This window comes from Manis pentadactyla, chromosome 1, assembly GCF_030020395.1.
Source record: "Manis pentadactyla isolate mManPen7 chromosome 1, mManPen7.hap1, whole genome shotgun sequence".
Classification (NCBI taxonomy): Eukaryota; Metazoa; Chordata; class Mammalia; order Pholidota; family Manidae; genus Manis; species Manis pentadactyla.
The window spans coordinates 193,623,718-193,640,164 of NC_080019.1; the positions used below are offsets into that span (position 1 = coordinate 193,623,718).

Sequence of the window (16,447 nt, forward strand, 5' to 3'; positions counted from 1 at the left end):
CCAGTGGGCCAAGCACACAGGTGTAAGCCTCTATGCTTTGCGTTTGTAGGTGCCGTAGGCATGGCCTCCCTCTGGCTGGCCTGATGCCAGGGCAAGGACTGGGGGTCTGTGAGCTGGTGCTGGCTGGCAGGGAGGTAGGCGCAGCAGGCTGCATATCACAGTGGGGGCCTTGGAGCTGTGTAGCCAGCCAGGGGGCTGGAGTGCCTGAAATTCCTGAAGGTTTCCAACCTGCTGGGCAGAGTGCACCCAGACAATTTTGTCCACTTGTCCTTTCTCCTGAGCAGCAAGCTCTGTGCAATCCTTGCCCCTTTAGCAGCCCCCTCACTGTTAGGAAGTCTCTCAGACTGCCTGCCTTTCTTTTGTCCCAGAGAAGCTGGATGTGGATCCCTGTTTTCCATAAGCAGCTGGAATCTCAGTCTCTTCAAGTATTCCATGTGTTAGCTTTCCAACCCCACTAATCTCCAGAGCACCATGAGTGTAGGTTTGTGCTCCCAAAGCAGATCTCCAGGGCTGGGTGTTCAGAAGTCTTAGGCCTCCACCTGCTCCCCGCTCCATTTCTCTTCCTCCCGCAGGTGAACTGGGGTGGGGGAGGGGTTTGGGTTCCGCCAGATCACGGCTTTGGTGTGTTACCCTGTTCCGTGAGGTCTGCTCTGTTCTCCAGGTGTGTGCAGTCTGGCACAGCCCTCTTTCCTGTTGCTCTTTCAGGATTAGTTGTATTATCTATATTTTCGTATTATATGTGGTGTTGGGAGGAGGCCTCTGTCTCACCTCATGCTGCCATCTTTCATTCTCCTTGGTGGTTTTCTTCACACAGGCCACACAGCTGTTTCTCCAGCTTTGTCCCAGGTATCACACGGCACATGAAGGGACTGTGACCAAGACACGTCCCATGTATCCTCAGCACCATGCCATGCACAGAAACGGCTGTCAGGAGGTGGGCCACAAGTTACTTCTAACAGCCTCTCACCGGAATAAGCCCCAGTCAGGTCTAGAATTTTCAGGAAACAATATAAGTAATAATATGCAAGAGCGTTTCCTGCAACATCATTTGTGATGACAGAAGACTGCACACACACAAAAACCCTTTGTACATAAATAAAAGGGTCTGTTTATAGGAATCCACAGGATGGAATCGTATTAGAATTTTAGGAGAAGAATTAGGGCTATATTTACCTATTCTGATATGAAGAGATCTCTAAGATGGAGTTTTAAGTAAATAAAAAGCAAGACAAGTGAAGATCAGACAAGTACTAGGGGTCATACACAAGAGCAAAATCACGATACCAGTGTTTTAACATTATGTGAAATAAATGTGTTAACGAAGTATCAATACCAGCATTTATTAAACTATTCAGAATTCATGAAGGAAATCATGAAACTAAATATTGAACACATCTCTCATATAAAAATGTATGCAACATTACAAGGTGTGGCTCTGACTTCAGAGCTACCAGGTCCTTGGGGAGACCAGGTGTGGTTTCTCTCTGCCCACCTATCACACCATCTCCCCCTGACCCTTCCCATCTTTATCCTGCTCTACAGTCTCCCCCAGCCAGGTGGCAGCAAGCAGGGAAGGGGCCCAGGACAAAGGTGGGGGTGGCAGCTGGAGCACAAGGCAGCAGAGCTATCGCTAAGTCATAAGCAGAAACCTCTAGAAATTTCCTAGGGAACATTAACAATGGCTCTTTCACAGTGGTTCTTCTGAAGAGTGTCAGGTCAACTTTATCTCACAAACCCACTTAATGTTTTGGTTGAGAGCCTCAGCAGGCTGCCCTCGCACTGGGTTACTCTGGAGGGCAGACAAAAACTGTCCCCTCTGCGGAATGGTCCTGGGGATGGGTGGGGCAGGGGAAGAGGGCACTGCCTGCTTTCCTCTGCAGCTAGGTCTTCTAGCCTGGTACGTGTGACCTTATTTGTCCCGCATGTGATGAGGCTGGTCCTGGGGCATGCCACTACAGACAGCCCTGGTGGCTGCTAGGAAGAGCCACCGTCTATCCTTCTGGACAGTTTGTCTTGGTTTTTAAACAGAATTGGGTTAAAATTTTACCCTGGTCTGTTTTTTTTCTTTCCCCTCATTTCACTTGCTGATGCGAGATGTTTTGTGAATGGGTTGGTTATTTAACTAATTTCACCTGATTAAAATAAAGGTTAGAGTTATCACTGGTCACAGTAAATCAGTGTCTTAGTATGTGGCTGGTTCCAGTCAGTAGTTAATAGCCTGGGATTCCATGTGAGTGTGCAGACAGTACGGGGATGTTTAGAACAATTTCCTCTTCCAGGCGACCACATGTAAACTTATTTCCATACTTCTAAAACAACTAATTTACATCCTCAGTTTGTGGTGTCTATTCCTTCTGAGTCCCTCATTTAAATACTTCATCCATATATTTTTTCTAAGTAAATGATGTTAAGTCAGGGCCACCTGTAGGTGGGTCGGTGACCGCTCCGCGGATGGGCCAGCTTGTGCTGTGGCTCTCACCCGAGCCCACCCACCATGGCCACCCACCCACTGCCCTCTGGTCCAAGTGCACCCGCACCTTTCCCACACTCAGCACACAGGTACTCCCGGATGTTGTCATGCACGCGCATGTGCTCCTTCAGCATGTCCTTCCTGGCGAAGGACTTCCCACACTGCTCACAGGCATGGCTCTTCACACCTGAAGACAAACAGCAAATTTCCAACCTGCACACGCTGCCCTGGTGTTAGAGGGAAAGGCCGGAGGGAAGCTGGCCTCCACCTGCAGCTGAAATAGTGGCAACGGAGCCATCCGTCCTCGGCCTCCCTGGAGCCTTCTCTCGGGCTCTCTGGCAGTGAGCAGGTAGGCCGGCCACTCGGGCCCACCCGCCGGCTGGGGGCCAGGCTACCTGTGTGGATGAGCTTGTGCCGCTCCAAGTTCCCGATGCTGTTGAAGATACGCCCACAGATCTCGCAGGGGTGAATGTACCTGGAAGCAGACATGGGCTCAGGACAGCCGTGCAGCCTCGTGGGACTGCCAGCAGCAGAACGTACTTCCGAGGGGAGTGTTATCAGCAAAAGTGAGGCAAAAGGTGCTTTGCACGTGACAAGAGGCACACAGATTTTAGTCTGTTATGGGCTGAATTGTGTTCCTGTCAAATTCCTGTTGGTGTCCTGATGGACAGTCCCTTAGAACGTGGCTATGTTTGGAAATAGGATCTTCACAGAGGTCATTAAGTTAAAAAGAAGGTCATCAGGATGGCCCTAATCCAGTATGACAGCTGTCCTTATAAAAAGGAGAAATTTGGACAGATACTCACAGACCAAATAACATGGGAGGACATGGGGGAAAGACAGTTATTTATACCAAGGGGAGAGTCAGGGGCAGGCGCTCTCAAGACCTCAGAGGAACCAGCCCTGTTACACCTGATCTAGGACCTACAGCCTCCAGAACTGAGGTAACACGTTTCTGTTGTTCAAGCTGCCAGCCTGTGGCACTTGGTGATGGCCATCCATGCTGGCTACTGTGGCCTGTGAGGGGGACCATGCACTCACTCGTGGTCCTGACCAGGAGCCACAGCCAGATGGGGCACCAGCATTCACAGGACCTAACTGCTGTCCTGCAGGCAGGCCAAGAAGCCTGTTTATTCTGTAACATGTCCTGGGAGAGGGCTAAATACAGCCAACCTGGCAAGCGTGCTTCCCTGAGGCCCCGGCATGGGGCTCCAGGGGACACAGGCTTGCCCCCAGCACCTGCCTTTGCAAGGGAATGCACCCTCCCTCCGCACCAGCCCCCCAGCCCCGCCTCACTTCTGCACGTTGGGGTCAGGCAGGTTCTCGCGGTGGATGACCATGTGGGCATGGTAGGTGGCCTTCAGGGCAAAGCGCCGATTGCAGATGCTGCAGCCGTAACCCTTCTCCTTGTGCGCATCCATGATGTGCTTCAGGTACCCCTTCCCTCGACCGAAGGTGAGCTGCGAGCAGGTACAGTGTTCACACCAGCACACCGGCCTCGGCCAGTGCCAGCACTGCCATGCACCAAGGCACCCAGGATGCCCTCTGCAGCCCGCCACCTGGCTGGGAGAGGGCCAGCTCCTCAGGGCGGCGCCACCATAACCACCAGTCGGGGGTTAAGAGGCTGACCACAGCTGCTCCCAGCCTCGAACAGGCACGGCCCATGGGGTACCCTGGGAAGGGACACCCTCCTGCCCAGCCCAAGCCTCTGGGTCCAGCAGCCCTGCTCTCTGAACTTCCTGTCCAGACAGCCCTGCGCCTGAGGCGGCAGTCAGTTACCTGACACCTTTTGCAGCTGTACTTGTGAGGCTCAGAGTCTGCACTCTCATCAGAATTGTCATCGTTTTCTTCTGAGGAAATCCCAATCTTGCCAATAAATTCTTCCCTTTGGTGGTCATCCATCAGCGCAATGTCCTGGTAACACAGGTATCTGGTTTTCATTACATGCGGAGGGCACTCTGCTGGCTTAGTTACACTGCAGGACAGTGAGACTCGCCCACAAGGAGAAGCCAGTGCCGCTCTGCCGAGTAGGAAGGCCCACCAGCTCCCACTTGTCGCATCCCTTGTATGACAAGCAAGGAACCAGATACAAACAGTCCTCTCGGGTCCCCAGCTCACACTCGACCTTCCTGACATAAAACCACCAGGCTCCTGCTGCATCCAGATAATGCCACAATGCCTAGGGCTGATGCCCACTGAGGGCTGAGGGTGGGGGCAGCAAAGTTGGTGCAAGTTCCCACCCCATGTCCCTGGGTTTCATCCCAGCCCAGGCAGTGCTGCCTGGACTCGGGAATGCCTAACATCTGGCCTCGAGGTGGTATCTGTGGTCAGTGGGCTCTAAGGCCTCCTTCCTGTGACCTGGCCAGGATTGTCCTAAATTCTAGGAAGTTCTCTGAAAAAGACTGCAAGATGCACCTCGGTGGGCATCCAAAGAGCCAAAGAAACTAAGGACACTCAGCTGGGCGGGGACCGGCCGAGAAGCCAGGAGCAGCCCTGCTGAGCGCAGCTGCAGGGAAGGAGGGCCTGCTTGCTGGCGCCCCAAGTCTCCTTCCCACGGCTGCAGGGCCTCTGGTCCACTCTCCTCCCCGCTACCCATTTTCCGGCAAAGGCTGCCAGGGTGCCGGGTTTCCTTCTGAAGCAAAATTTAAGGGGTGGAGAGCAACTGCCTCTGAAAAGTCCGCTGTCCCCTCATCCCAGCCCCTCCTGAAGCACAAGGTTTCAGAGACCTACTTTTCATTCCCTCGACTACACCATCTCAAAGCCATTCAAATTCAGTCCCTTTCTGTCTCTCCCACTAGCAAAGAAATGGCAGTGTCCATTCGAAAGCACCCAGCCGAGAATGCACCCCTGGCTGGGGGCCACGCAGCCACAGGCACTCGCACTGGCCAGGCCCTGTACCTCCACTGGCCCTGACTTCCCCTGCAGGAACCCCTTGCTGTGAAGGCCTCAGGGCCCCCACTGCAGACAGAGCGGTGGGGGCTCAGGACGGCTGTGGGACTGGCACATCAGGTCCCAGCAGGACACAGCGAGCGGGTCCCTGGGGGTCTAAGTCCCTCCCCCTGAGGCTCTCGGCTCCCCCTGGGCCCTTCCTTCCACCTCAGGTGGGCTCATGTGGCTTGGCATCTGCACTGGGAGCCTCCCACACACATGCCTCACCCCCGGGGCTGGGAAATGCCGGGGACAGTCGCTGCACTGCAGGCAGGCATCTCCGGTGGGTGTGCTTTTCCTCTTCATCTGGACCTCAGCACCGCCTATCATCTCTCCCTGTATTGGCGCTTCTCCTGCCCGTGGTGACCCCGTTTCTTGCTGCGACCCCCAGCTCCTACCAACTCCTCACTCCCCTCAAAGGCAGGGAGGGAGCACATGCCCCCATCCCAACCCTTGTTCTTGCTCCCGGGAAGTGCCCAGTCTGGAGCCCCACAGGTAGGCTGCGGGAGACGCAGCCGAGTCACAAGGACTCGTTTGGAGAGAGGCAGGTGAGCAAGCCGACAGGTGTGTCAGGACGCTGACCCGTGGGCCTGCCGCGCCTCCGCATGACTACCCGGGGAAGGGCGATGCTGGCCGACACCTTGAAGTGGACGTGGATGTGGTCCCTGAGCACGTCCACGCGGAAGAACTTGCGCCCACAGATCTCGCAAGTGTACTTCTTGTCCCCATGTGTCAGGAGGTGCTTGTTCATGTTGCTCCTGCAGGAGAACACCTGGGGGCAGAAGAGCCGAGCATGAGCAGCCTCCCATGTGGAAGTCGTGCTACACACGTAGCGGGCTTCCCTGACAACCGTAACCAGGCCCCCAAAATGCAGCATGTTTCCCCCAAAGCTTAGTTCCAACAACTCAGGGGTTGAGACACAAATAACCACTTGGTGCTAGAATTACCATCACTCACTTCACCGTTTAAACACATGCTTTGCTCTAACACAGTCTTCACTGTAAATACTACCCAGTCACTAGGATGGGGCCTACAAAGAAGCCAGGACATCACAGAAAGAGCTGCAGTTTTCTGAAAGAAGGAATCAAAGAAGAGTCCCAGCCTCCGTGGGTGCACCAGGTTTCAGGCATGGTGCACAGCCATTCCCCCCACCTCATGCCACTTCCAGTCTGGCGTGACGACTGTGTGTACTCAATCACTCACCCAACACTCGCCCACTGGGCATCCCTCTGGGGCAAGCACTGGGCCAGGATGGGAACACTGAGGCCACAGGCCAGCTGTGGCCCTGCACCACCAGCACAGAGCTCCGCAGACCAGACAGGGAGCAGAGGCTGCTCCAGGGCCTGCCACTAATCTGAGCCTCTGCCTGACAGCCAGTCCTAGGAGCCAAGGAACCCGGAGCTCGCCTGACTGCACGCATTCAGGGAGAGAACGCGAAACATGAATGAAAGGAAACAACTTCCAATAAACAGAGGGCCAATGTTCTCACGGGATGTCTCTCTTCAAGATTTCTAGTGATCTGGGGCCAACTGCCCTACGCTCATAGCCCACGGTGCTGGGTCGGAAGCTAACTCGACAGGTGGGCTTCCTGGGAGGGACAGAGGCAGCCAACACCTCTGTCTTCTCAAGGCAGACTGGGCTGGAGACAAGAAATGGTTAGAAGCAGTAAAAAATTCAGTTTCAATAACATTCATGCTGTTTCACTGCCTGCCTCAACCCTCTGTGGGTACCTGATGAACATTTCAGAGTAAAATGTGTTTGAATGTTGGTCACAGAGCTGGGTGGCTTCACACACAGACCTCTCAAAGGCATGGAAGGGACATGGTACCAGTGCTGCCCCAGAGCCAGTGGACAGCAGGCAGGATGACCAGGACGAGGACACAGCACAGGCTCTGTCCACCCTGCCCTGTGTGTGGCTGGGCCTGGCCACCTGGGCTCATGTCCCAAGGCACCAGCTCCCTCTGTACCTCCAGGCTTGTCAGCCCCCTGCCCAGACTGTAAGTCCGAGGATCAACATGAGGCCCAAGGGCCATATCGCCCCGCTGGCCTGTTTGCTTTGTGTTTGGAAAAATTTGGAAATTTCACATAAAAACAGATTTGGGTTTTCTCTTTTGAGAAGGTCAAAAGATCTGGTGATTTAGCCATGTGCCAGGAGGCTGGGCTGAGTCACAGCTGGCAGGTGGCCCACAGCCTCTGTTTCTCTGCTCTCCAGACCTGGCAGCTGCCCAGGCAGCTGGCGTGCACTGTAGCTCCAGGGCCCCAGGGCCAGATGGCTCATGCGGACTGTGCAGGGCTGAGGCCCAGCAGCTGCACTCAAACAGCTGGCAGTTCCGTACCGGTCCTCGTGGTGACACACAGCCCCGTGGGAGCCCCTCTGGGCACCCTCACTCTATAGCGCATGCTCTACGATCGCAAGGGCTGAGTTCTAACTCTAGTCTTGGGGACACGGCTGACCTTCACCAACTCCCGAGTCTAAGGGACAAGAAACAGCACTTCCATCAAGACAAAGGAGCTTGTGTGCAAACAGCAACACCACTTATGTGGCAACCTGTCATGACCCAGACAGCAGAGCCAGGACGGGGTTCCCAGCATGAGCCAATGAGCAGTGGCGTGATGGGATGTGGCCCTGGGGCTCCTCTGACAGGCAGTGTGCTTCTGGACATACAGAGTCCAGTGTCCTCACTGACGGCCCACATTGGAGACCTCCGGGACTAATGGCACACTTTGCTCACTCAGGGAGCATCAGCATCCACTGAACATGCCACAGCATGCCTGTGGCCTTGGGGTCGGTCAGCGCTCTCACTCAGAAATACTACTGAGGAGGCCAGCACTGCCCAGGCAGAGAAAGGCTCCCAGACCTCCTCCTTCCTCAGCGCACCGGGCTCCGGTCTAGCACAGGGACACATCTCAGCAGCACTAAAGAGGACGGCATGAGGCTGGGAGCAGAAAATCATGGCAAAAGGGGAAACAGGCCATAAAGGAGAAGTCACGTATTCTAAGCACATTTATGGAGACCCACCTTGCCAGCAATGAGAAGGAAACATCAGGGACAAGAAACGCATGGGTGCACAGCTCAGATACCCAGACATCTGCTCAGACCCTGAAGATTCCCTTCAGTATTCACTGGGTAGAGCTCTGAGTCTTAACTTAAGGAAATGATGGGCTTTCCATTCCAGATCCTAGAACCAAGCACAAGAGGTACCTTGCCACACACGGGGCATCCTGAGGGCTCCTTCTTGTAGCGGACCAGATGCTCGCTGCCGGTGTCCAGGCCTTCTCTCTTCACGCGCCTCACTCCTGGGACCCCCACCCAAGCAAGAGAATAAATATACAGAACACACAAGTATCAGTCAGTTTCCCCCTCGGCCTAGTGTACTTCCAGCTGGATGAAGGGAGGGCAGAGCTGCCCGTGGCAGCAGGACAGGTGAGTGAATGGCATCCCTTGAACGCGATGCCTCAGAGCTAAGCGCTGCTCTCACCCGGCTCCTGGGGAGGAGGAGCGGCTGCACCTCCACAGGGTTCGGTCAACAGTTCTCACATATGAAACAGCTGGGAATGGATGAGGGCAGCAGATGTTTCACGTTTTACCCTGAGGAAGAGCTCCAATGAGCTGCCGTTAAAGGACACGGTTTTACCCAACCTAAGGGCTCAGGAGGAGGCAGGCACTTTTATTGAAAAGGCACAAATACTCATCCTTGCAAATTAAACTAGTCAGGATCAGGGTAAAAAGGCAGATAATAATGAAATCTCTATGGTTTTAAGCATAACTGTTCATGATTGGGATCAAAAACAGACTTGTCTTTGAGAAGTCTGCATGAAAAACATAACCTCTGAATAAAACGAAGACAGAAATTCATTTCTCATGGTCTTTGTACACTGCTGACCCATTCTGAAATATTCCTGCACACTGTGGTGCGAATGCAGAGCCAGACTTCAGAACACCCTTGCAAGCTGGACCTGAGAGACTGACTGCATCATTCTCCAAAAGATGCCCAGGGGCATAAAGCGCACCAGGTCTGAAGCAGGGCCTTACATTATGCTCCAACTTTAAGTAAAGGGAAAAGCACAAAATGGCATTACTTTACTGCCATGGAAAATGACTGGAGTTATGCGTCAGTTGTAAAATGTACGAAGCCGTAAAATGAAACCTAGGTATCTGACAATCAGGAAACCCCCAACTGCTCGAAGCACTGATGGCAGCTGGCAGTTAGGGGCCCACAGGGGCTCCAAAGCAGGGTCTTGTTCAAAGACCCACCCGGTGACGAGGGTGACCCCACTGCACAGATGAGGAAACTGAGGCACACAGCAGCTCACCCAAGGCCAACCAGCTTGCTAGAGGCCCTTATTGCACCGCCTGACAGACCACAGAGGAAAGAGCGGTGGGCCCGACAAAGCCACACGAAGCACGGCAGGTGAGACAGCAGAGTGCAAAGTGACAGAGAACGAGGCCCCAGGCTTGTTTAAAAAGTGTGACGATGCATGTGTACACACGTTTGTGTGGAATAGACTTTACACACAACTTTGTTTCCCTTTCTTTTTCAACACATATGCTTTATTTGCAATTCTTTGTAAAATGGTATTTTTCAAACTCTATGTAAAGGTGCTCAGGTCAGCAAGAGGGCAGTGGCTTTGAGGGTAGAATCAGGACGACCAAAACTAAAACGCTCACTCTAAAGAGGGTCTGTGCAAGCAGGTCTTCAGAAAGGCTGCAGTTAGGATCAGGACACACCTGCAGTCCAGGTGCTTCCCTGCCCTTGGCACCTGTGCCTCCCCATTCGGCGCTGCTGCCAGTGCAGCTGGGGGTCCACCCATGGGGTCACCCACACCCCGCACCTCCCTTCCAGTCTTCCCTCATTTCCACCCACCCCACAGATGCCCACCTTTCTCTTGTGCCTGGATCTCATAAGCCCAGCACATGGAGAGGCAGCCCCCCAATGCCCCAAGCATGCTATGAGCTGCTCAGGCCATCAGGGACCCCATGAGAGGATGAGCAACGAGGGAGAAATCACTCAGGGCCTTGCTAGCAGCATCCTCCCGGAGAATTCTGCCCCGTGAGCACAGCTGATCTCAGACACCATTCCTTTCCCTCCATTAATCCCCAACAGGACCTTTCCATGCTGGAGCCAGATGCTCAGAGGGAGATCGCCCACCAGAGGGGGGCACCAGCAAACAGAATCCCAAGGGGCTTTGCCAAGCTGTGCCCGCCCCCCTTACGAGCTCATCCCCAAGGCAGCGGGCTCACCTTCCAGGTGCCTCCGCTGGTGGTCCAGCATGACGTCCTTGCGGTAGAACATCTTGTTGCAGACTTCACAAGCAAACTTCTTGTCCCCATGCTTCTTCTTGTGTTTGGACAGGTTACTGTTGGTGGAGAAGAATCTGAAACACATCTCACACTGGAACGTCTTGTCATCTGTCCAGAAAGCAAGCCAGCACACAGCCACATTAGGGCGACGACACAGCACAGGCTCGACATCGGGCCACGGGACAACAGAGAGGTCAGGCGCAGGGTGGGGACACAGGAGGACCACGCGGCCAGGGGAAGCCCCCAGCACTGCCGCAGCCTCGGGCATCCAGCACCAGGCGCGCACAGCCGCAGGCCGAGTGCTCGAGGCCCCCTCGCCAGGAGAGAGGTGCTCACTTGGCTCATCTCCTTCCACACCAACCCCGCCAGCCGCTCTCCCCACGACACAGCCACACCTCCACAGCACTAGGGGTGACGCCTCACCAAGTAGGAGCCCTGAGCCCCTCCTGTCCCTGGCGAGCCCAGCTGTCCCTGGTGAGCCCAAATTGTCCCTGCTGAACCCCACCTGTCCCTGGTCAGCCCTACCTATCCACCTGTCCCTAGTGAGCCTAAGCCCTACCTGTCCCTGGTCAGCCCCACCTCTCCCTGGTAAGTCCCACCTATCCCTGCTGAGCCCCATCTGTCCCTGTGAAGAGCCACCTTCCCTGGTGAGTCCCACCTGTCCCTGGTGAGCCCAGCTGTTCCTGGTCAACCCCACCTGCCTTTGGTGAACCCCGCCTGTCCCTGGTGAGCCCCACCTATCCCTAGTCAGCCCCAGCTGTCCCAGGCTCTCACCTCCCTGAGGTGACCTGACCACAGCTCCCACCCCTCTCCTCTGCAGCCTCAGAAGGGCCTCCCGCTTTCCACCTGGGGCTCAGCCCACCTGTTCCACCACAGCCCACCTAGCACCTCCCTTCTCCCCCCTTCCCCAGCACCTTCCCACCCACACCCACCCACCACCTGGTCTCTCCCAACTTTAACCAGACGCTCCTGTTTCTGGGGCCCCTTTGAGAGATAAACACCCCATTATCACTCACACACCCCCACCCCGCCCCACACCCAGCACAGGCCTCAGCCAGAGCTCTCAGCTATATTCTTTGCTCTGCCCCCACACCCCCAACCTCCTCCCCACCAGAGTCCCCCAACTTTGTTCCTGCCAGGACATCTTTCTATCCGCGGGTCATTGAAGCAGGCCCAGATGGGCGCCCGCACTGCCCACCAGCCTGCCTGCGGCGCCAACCCCAGAACTCAGGCCATGAGGTGCCTGGTTGAGCTGCCCTCCCCTCCCTAGGCCACCCAAACAGGTGGGTCCATAGCGTGGCTCACAGTGTGTGTCCCCACCAGAGCAGGGGACCCTGAACACACTGTGTCACCTTCACTCCTGGGCCCTGGCTGGCCCACTGACCGGCTCCCAGAGTCAGCAAACGTTTGCCAAAAACACTAATCCCCAAGGCTGCATCTTGAAAACGTTCCCATTTTCTAGAGTGAATTTGACCGGGGTTCTCAGTCTGCTGCACATCTAAGGACCCCCACCTCCAGGGGTCTCAGCTGGGGTGACATCTGAGCTGGTCACTCTGTGGTGGAGTCAGTCTGTCTACTGTACATGACCGGCAGCCTCCCTAGCCTCCACCCACCATGTGCCAGAAGTGCCCCCTGCAGCCAGCCATGACACCAAGTGTCTCCAGATACTGCCTGATGCCCCCAAGAGGCGCTACCAGCACAGGTAAGCCTCCACCCTGCAAGTACCAACAGCACAGGTGAGCCTCCACCCTGCAGGTACTAACAGCACAGGTGAGCCTCCACCCTGCAGGTACCAACAGCACAGGTGAGCCTCCTTCCTGCAGGTACCAACAGCACAGGTGAGCCTCCCTCCCAGCAGGTACTAACAGCACAGGTGAACCTCCACCCTGCAGGTACTAACAGCACACGTGAGCCTCCACCCTGCAGGTACCAACAGCACAGGTGAGCCTCCCTCCCAGCAGGTACTAACAGCACAGGTGAGCCTCCCTCCTGCAGGTACCAACAGCACAGGTGAGCCTGCCTCCCGCAGGTACCAACAGCACAGGTGAGCCTCCCTTCCACAGGTACCAACAGCACAGGTGAGCCTCCCTCCCAGCAGATACTAACATCACATGTGAGCCTCCCTCCTGCAGGTACCAACAGCACATGTGAGCCTCCCTTCCACAGGTACCAACAGCACAGGTGAGCCTCCTTCCTGCAGGTACCAACAGCACAGGTGAGCCTCCCTCCCAGCAGGTACTAACAGCACAGGTGAGCCTCCCTCCTGCAGGTACCAACAGCACAGGTGAGCCTCCCTTCCACAGGTACCAACAGCACAGGTGAGCCTCCTTCCTGCAGGTACCAACAGCACAGGTGAGCCTCCCTCCCAGCAGGTACTAACAGCACAGGTGAGCCTCCACCCTGCAGGTACCAACAGCACAGGTTAGCCTGCCTCCCACAGGTACCAACAGCACAGGTGAGCCTGCCTCCCACAGGTACCAACAGCACAGGTGAGCCTCCACCCTGCAGGTACCAACAGCACAGGTGAGCCTTCCTCCCTCAGGTACCAACAGCACAGGTGAGCTTGCCTCCCACAGGTACCAACAGTACACGTGAGCCTCCCTCCCTCAGGTACCAATAGTACAGGTGAGCCTCCCTCCTGCAGGTACCAACAGCACACGTGAGCCTCCCTCAGGTACCAATAGCACAGGTGAGCCTCCCTCCTGCAGGTACCAACAGCACAGGTAAGCCTCCACCCTGCAGGTACCAACAGCACAGGTGAGCCTGCCTCCCTCAGGTACCAACAGCACAGGTGAGCTTGCCTCCTGCAGGTACCAACAGCACAGGTGAGCCTCCCTCCTGCAGGTACTAACAGCACAGGTGAGTCTGCCTGTCTTGCCTGAGGGTTTCAGCCCTGGGCAAGTTCAATCTTGATTAGATGAGATCAAAAAATAACAATGGAATGTTCTTGGGGTGAAAGGGTTTGTACCTAACTTTATTCCCACGGTGGCAGGTCAAGCACAAAAATCCTGTCCTCCTCAGGGCAAGTCTGCATGCAGGAAGCCAGTCTCTGCGTCCGGGTCTCAGTCTGTCCTGGGTGCTGACACCACTCCAGCCTCTCCTGCAGCCGTGCAGCCCGGAGCACTGGGCAGAGCTCCTCATATAGAGTCAATAATACCATATTACCCACACATGTGTAGCAAGCAAGCCAGGGTCAGGTGAGAATCCTGGCCAGAGGGACTTTCACTTCCTCCACACTGCCTCCTGCAGGCACTAACAGCAAAATGAGCCTCCCTCCCGCAGGTACCAACAGCACGTGAGCCTCCCCTCAGACTAACCATGTTCTGCTTGAGGGCCTGGGTGTGAACCTTTCTCTAGCTCAGTCTGGATGGTCAAGGACAGTACAAGGACCATTTAGATGCACCACACTAGGACAGGTCCTGCTGAGCGAAAGCTTGGCAAGAACTTGTGTACGCATTTCAAAGGGCTTCTCCCCACATCATAAAAATTATTGGTTTAGTGGTCTACAAAGGCACATGTTCTCTCAATGTGAATACTATAAAAAAGTGTGAGTATACAAATAATATATTATGAAAGTAGGCTGTTTCCAGGTTTATCCTTTACCTTCCATCTGAAACACCTAACCTTTGAAATTAGAAAAAAGTTATATTTCAATTCACTGCTGCTGTTATTCTACTTAAAGAAGAAAGTAAAGCATCTGATTTAACAGTAACAAGAGCCAACTTCTTTCTCCACCTTGAGTCTGTTGCACCAAACAGCTGGTTGGACCCAGTCATCATTCTCCACTGACACTCTGACCATGCAGGACGCGAGTGGTCACACGGAGCTCCAACTCTGTCAACAAACACAGCCCACTCCTCTGACTGATCCTGCATTGATGGAAAGAGCTGGTGCATTTCCCCCAGATTCCTGGGAATACTCAGTATGCAGAGCTCAGAACGCAGGTGTGCAGCACACTGGAAGTTCATCTAGAAGTTTCCAAAGGCACTTCATCCCACGGACATGGATGCTGGAGCTCAGGTAAAATGAGACTCAGAAAACCCTGCTGTGGGAGCAAGGCACCAAGGATGGGAGAAACAAGCCAGCGTTTCAAACAGGAGACCTCAAAGCAGAGAAAAGTGAACAAAGGGACACAGCACAGGATGCCTGCAGGGAGAGGAGCAGAGTTCTCTCTAATGCTGGTGTGGATAAAATGAAGGTTCCTGTGGCCAGGATTCTCACCTGGTCCTGGTTGGCTAGTTCACTACACATGTGTGGGCAATACATTGTTATTGACTCTATATAAAGAGCTTCACCCAGTACTCTGTGCGACATGGTGGCACAGCTGCAAGGCTGCAGGAGAGCAGAGGCTGGAGTGGTGGCAGCGCCAGGACAGAGACTGGGATGGCTGTGTGTGCACAGGCCCAGAGGATGGCTGTGCAGGTAGAGAGGCCCATAGGCAGAGACCAGCTTGCTGCATGCAGACTCGCTCTGAACGAATGAGATTTTAGTGACTGACCTGACACTATGGAAATAAAGTTGGGTATAACCCTTTCACCCCAAGAACATTCTACTGTCATTTCTTTGGTCACATTGAATCCATAGTGAACTTGCCCAGGGCTGAAACCCACTGGCAAGACAGCTGGTTACAGATCTCTGGGACACTGGGCAGCCAGCACCTTAACAGGAACCAGCACAACCATACAGGTGACATGCACAGATGGATGGGCCAAGAGGAAGGGAAGGGGGCTTGGAACCAAAGGCTAACCTGGCAGGTCTCTCAGCTGACTGCCACAGTGCCACCCTGCCTTTTGCTATGATTCCTAGAGAGAGGAACAAGGCAGAGACAACACAACCCCCGGCCCTGGCACCCAACGCCCAGGGAGAAGTGCGGCAGGGATGGGAGGGGGTTCTCCCCGCCGGCTGGGCTCCTCCTCGCTCCTCCTTGCCTGGCTGCACAAAGGGATTTGTATAAGAGGTGTGCTTGCCAGCGACGGTGCCAAAGACGCGCCCAGGCCCAAAGTGGCCCCCCTCAGCCACAGGCTTGACGAAGCACCAGGCTTCCATCGCACTCTGAGTTTCCATTTCACTTTGGAGATTGATGGATGACGGAGGCAGGCTCAGGGCAAAGACGGTCTGCGCAGACAGCAACAAGGCCTGGTCCTGGATGCTAGCAGGACCAGGGGGCGAGGCGGGCAAGGTGGGGAGGCGCTCTCTAAAGCATCACCCCACCTTCTTTTGTATTACCGGTGAGGTCCCAGGACAAACTCTACCCCACTGCTCACCATTCTTACTGAGGATGAACCCACTGCTTCAGTGGAGGCTCAAATGTGGGGCACATATAGTTTCTTGAGGAGTAATAGGAAGAAACAGATTCCTTCTTACTCAGGAAGTTTCCCTCTGTCTGTCCTTAGAATAAGTCATTACTGCTTGGAAGCAAACGAGTGAAGGGGCATGTCAAAGGTGACGTTACTTGTTAAATCCCTCTTTGCTCCACTGCAAAGTTCACCGGTTCCCACCCAGTCACGGGAGGGTCCGCTCACCTGTCCTGCAGTTGTGAAACTCCAGCGCGCTCTCGATGCGAAAAGTCTTCTCACAGGTGGCGCAGCGGTACCTGTACTCCCCGTCAACCTGGAGGGGTGGGTGGGGGGAGGCCGTCAGCGGCAGGAGGATGCTCCCTTGCTGGGCCGCTCCAGCAACTTCCGCGGCTGCGCGGTCACAAGGCTTTCTCTCCGATTCCATTTAGGAACGTGGAGTTTTCCCTCCAG

The 16,447-nt window shown here is 54.9% G+C and overlaps 1 protein-coding gene across 4 annotated transcripts in view; it reads right to left on the minus strand.

Annotated features, from left to right (window-relative positions):
* Positions 1 to 16,447, minus strand: part of PRDM15 (PR/SET domain 15) — an 80,047-nt gene that overhangs the window by 21,872 nt on the left and 41,728 nt on the right. For all 4 annotated transcript variants that reach the window (XM_036876885.2, XM_057504841.1, XM_036876884.2 and 1 more), the window contains exons 12-19: positions 16,223 to 16,310; positions 10,641 to 10,808; positions 8,601 to 8,695; positions 6,039 to 6,170; positions 4,250 to 4,384; positions 3,767 to 3,930; positions 2,866 to 2,945; positions 2,538 to 2,657 (exon numbers count right to left, since the gene is read on the minus strand). In XM_036876885.2, the coding sequence (XP_036732780.2) occupies positions 2,538 to 2,657; positions 2,866 to 2,945; positions 3,767 to 3,930; positions 4,250 to 4,384; positions 6,039 to 6,170; positions 8,601 to 8,695; positions 10,641 to 10,808; positions 16,223 to 16,310 (982 nt within the window). The remainder of the gene's footprint in view (positions 1 to 2,537; positions 2,658 to 2,865; positions 2,946 to 3,766; positions 3,931 to 4,249; positions 4,385 to 6,038; positions 6,171 to 8,600; positions 8,696 to 10,640; positions 10,809 to 16,222; positions 16,311 to 16,447) is intronic.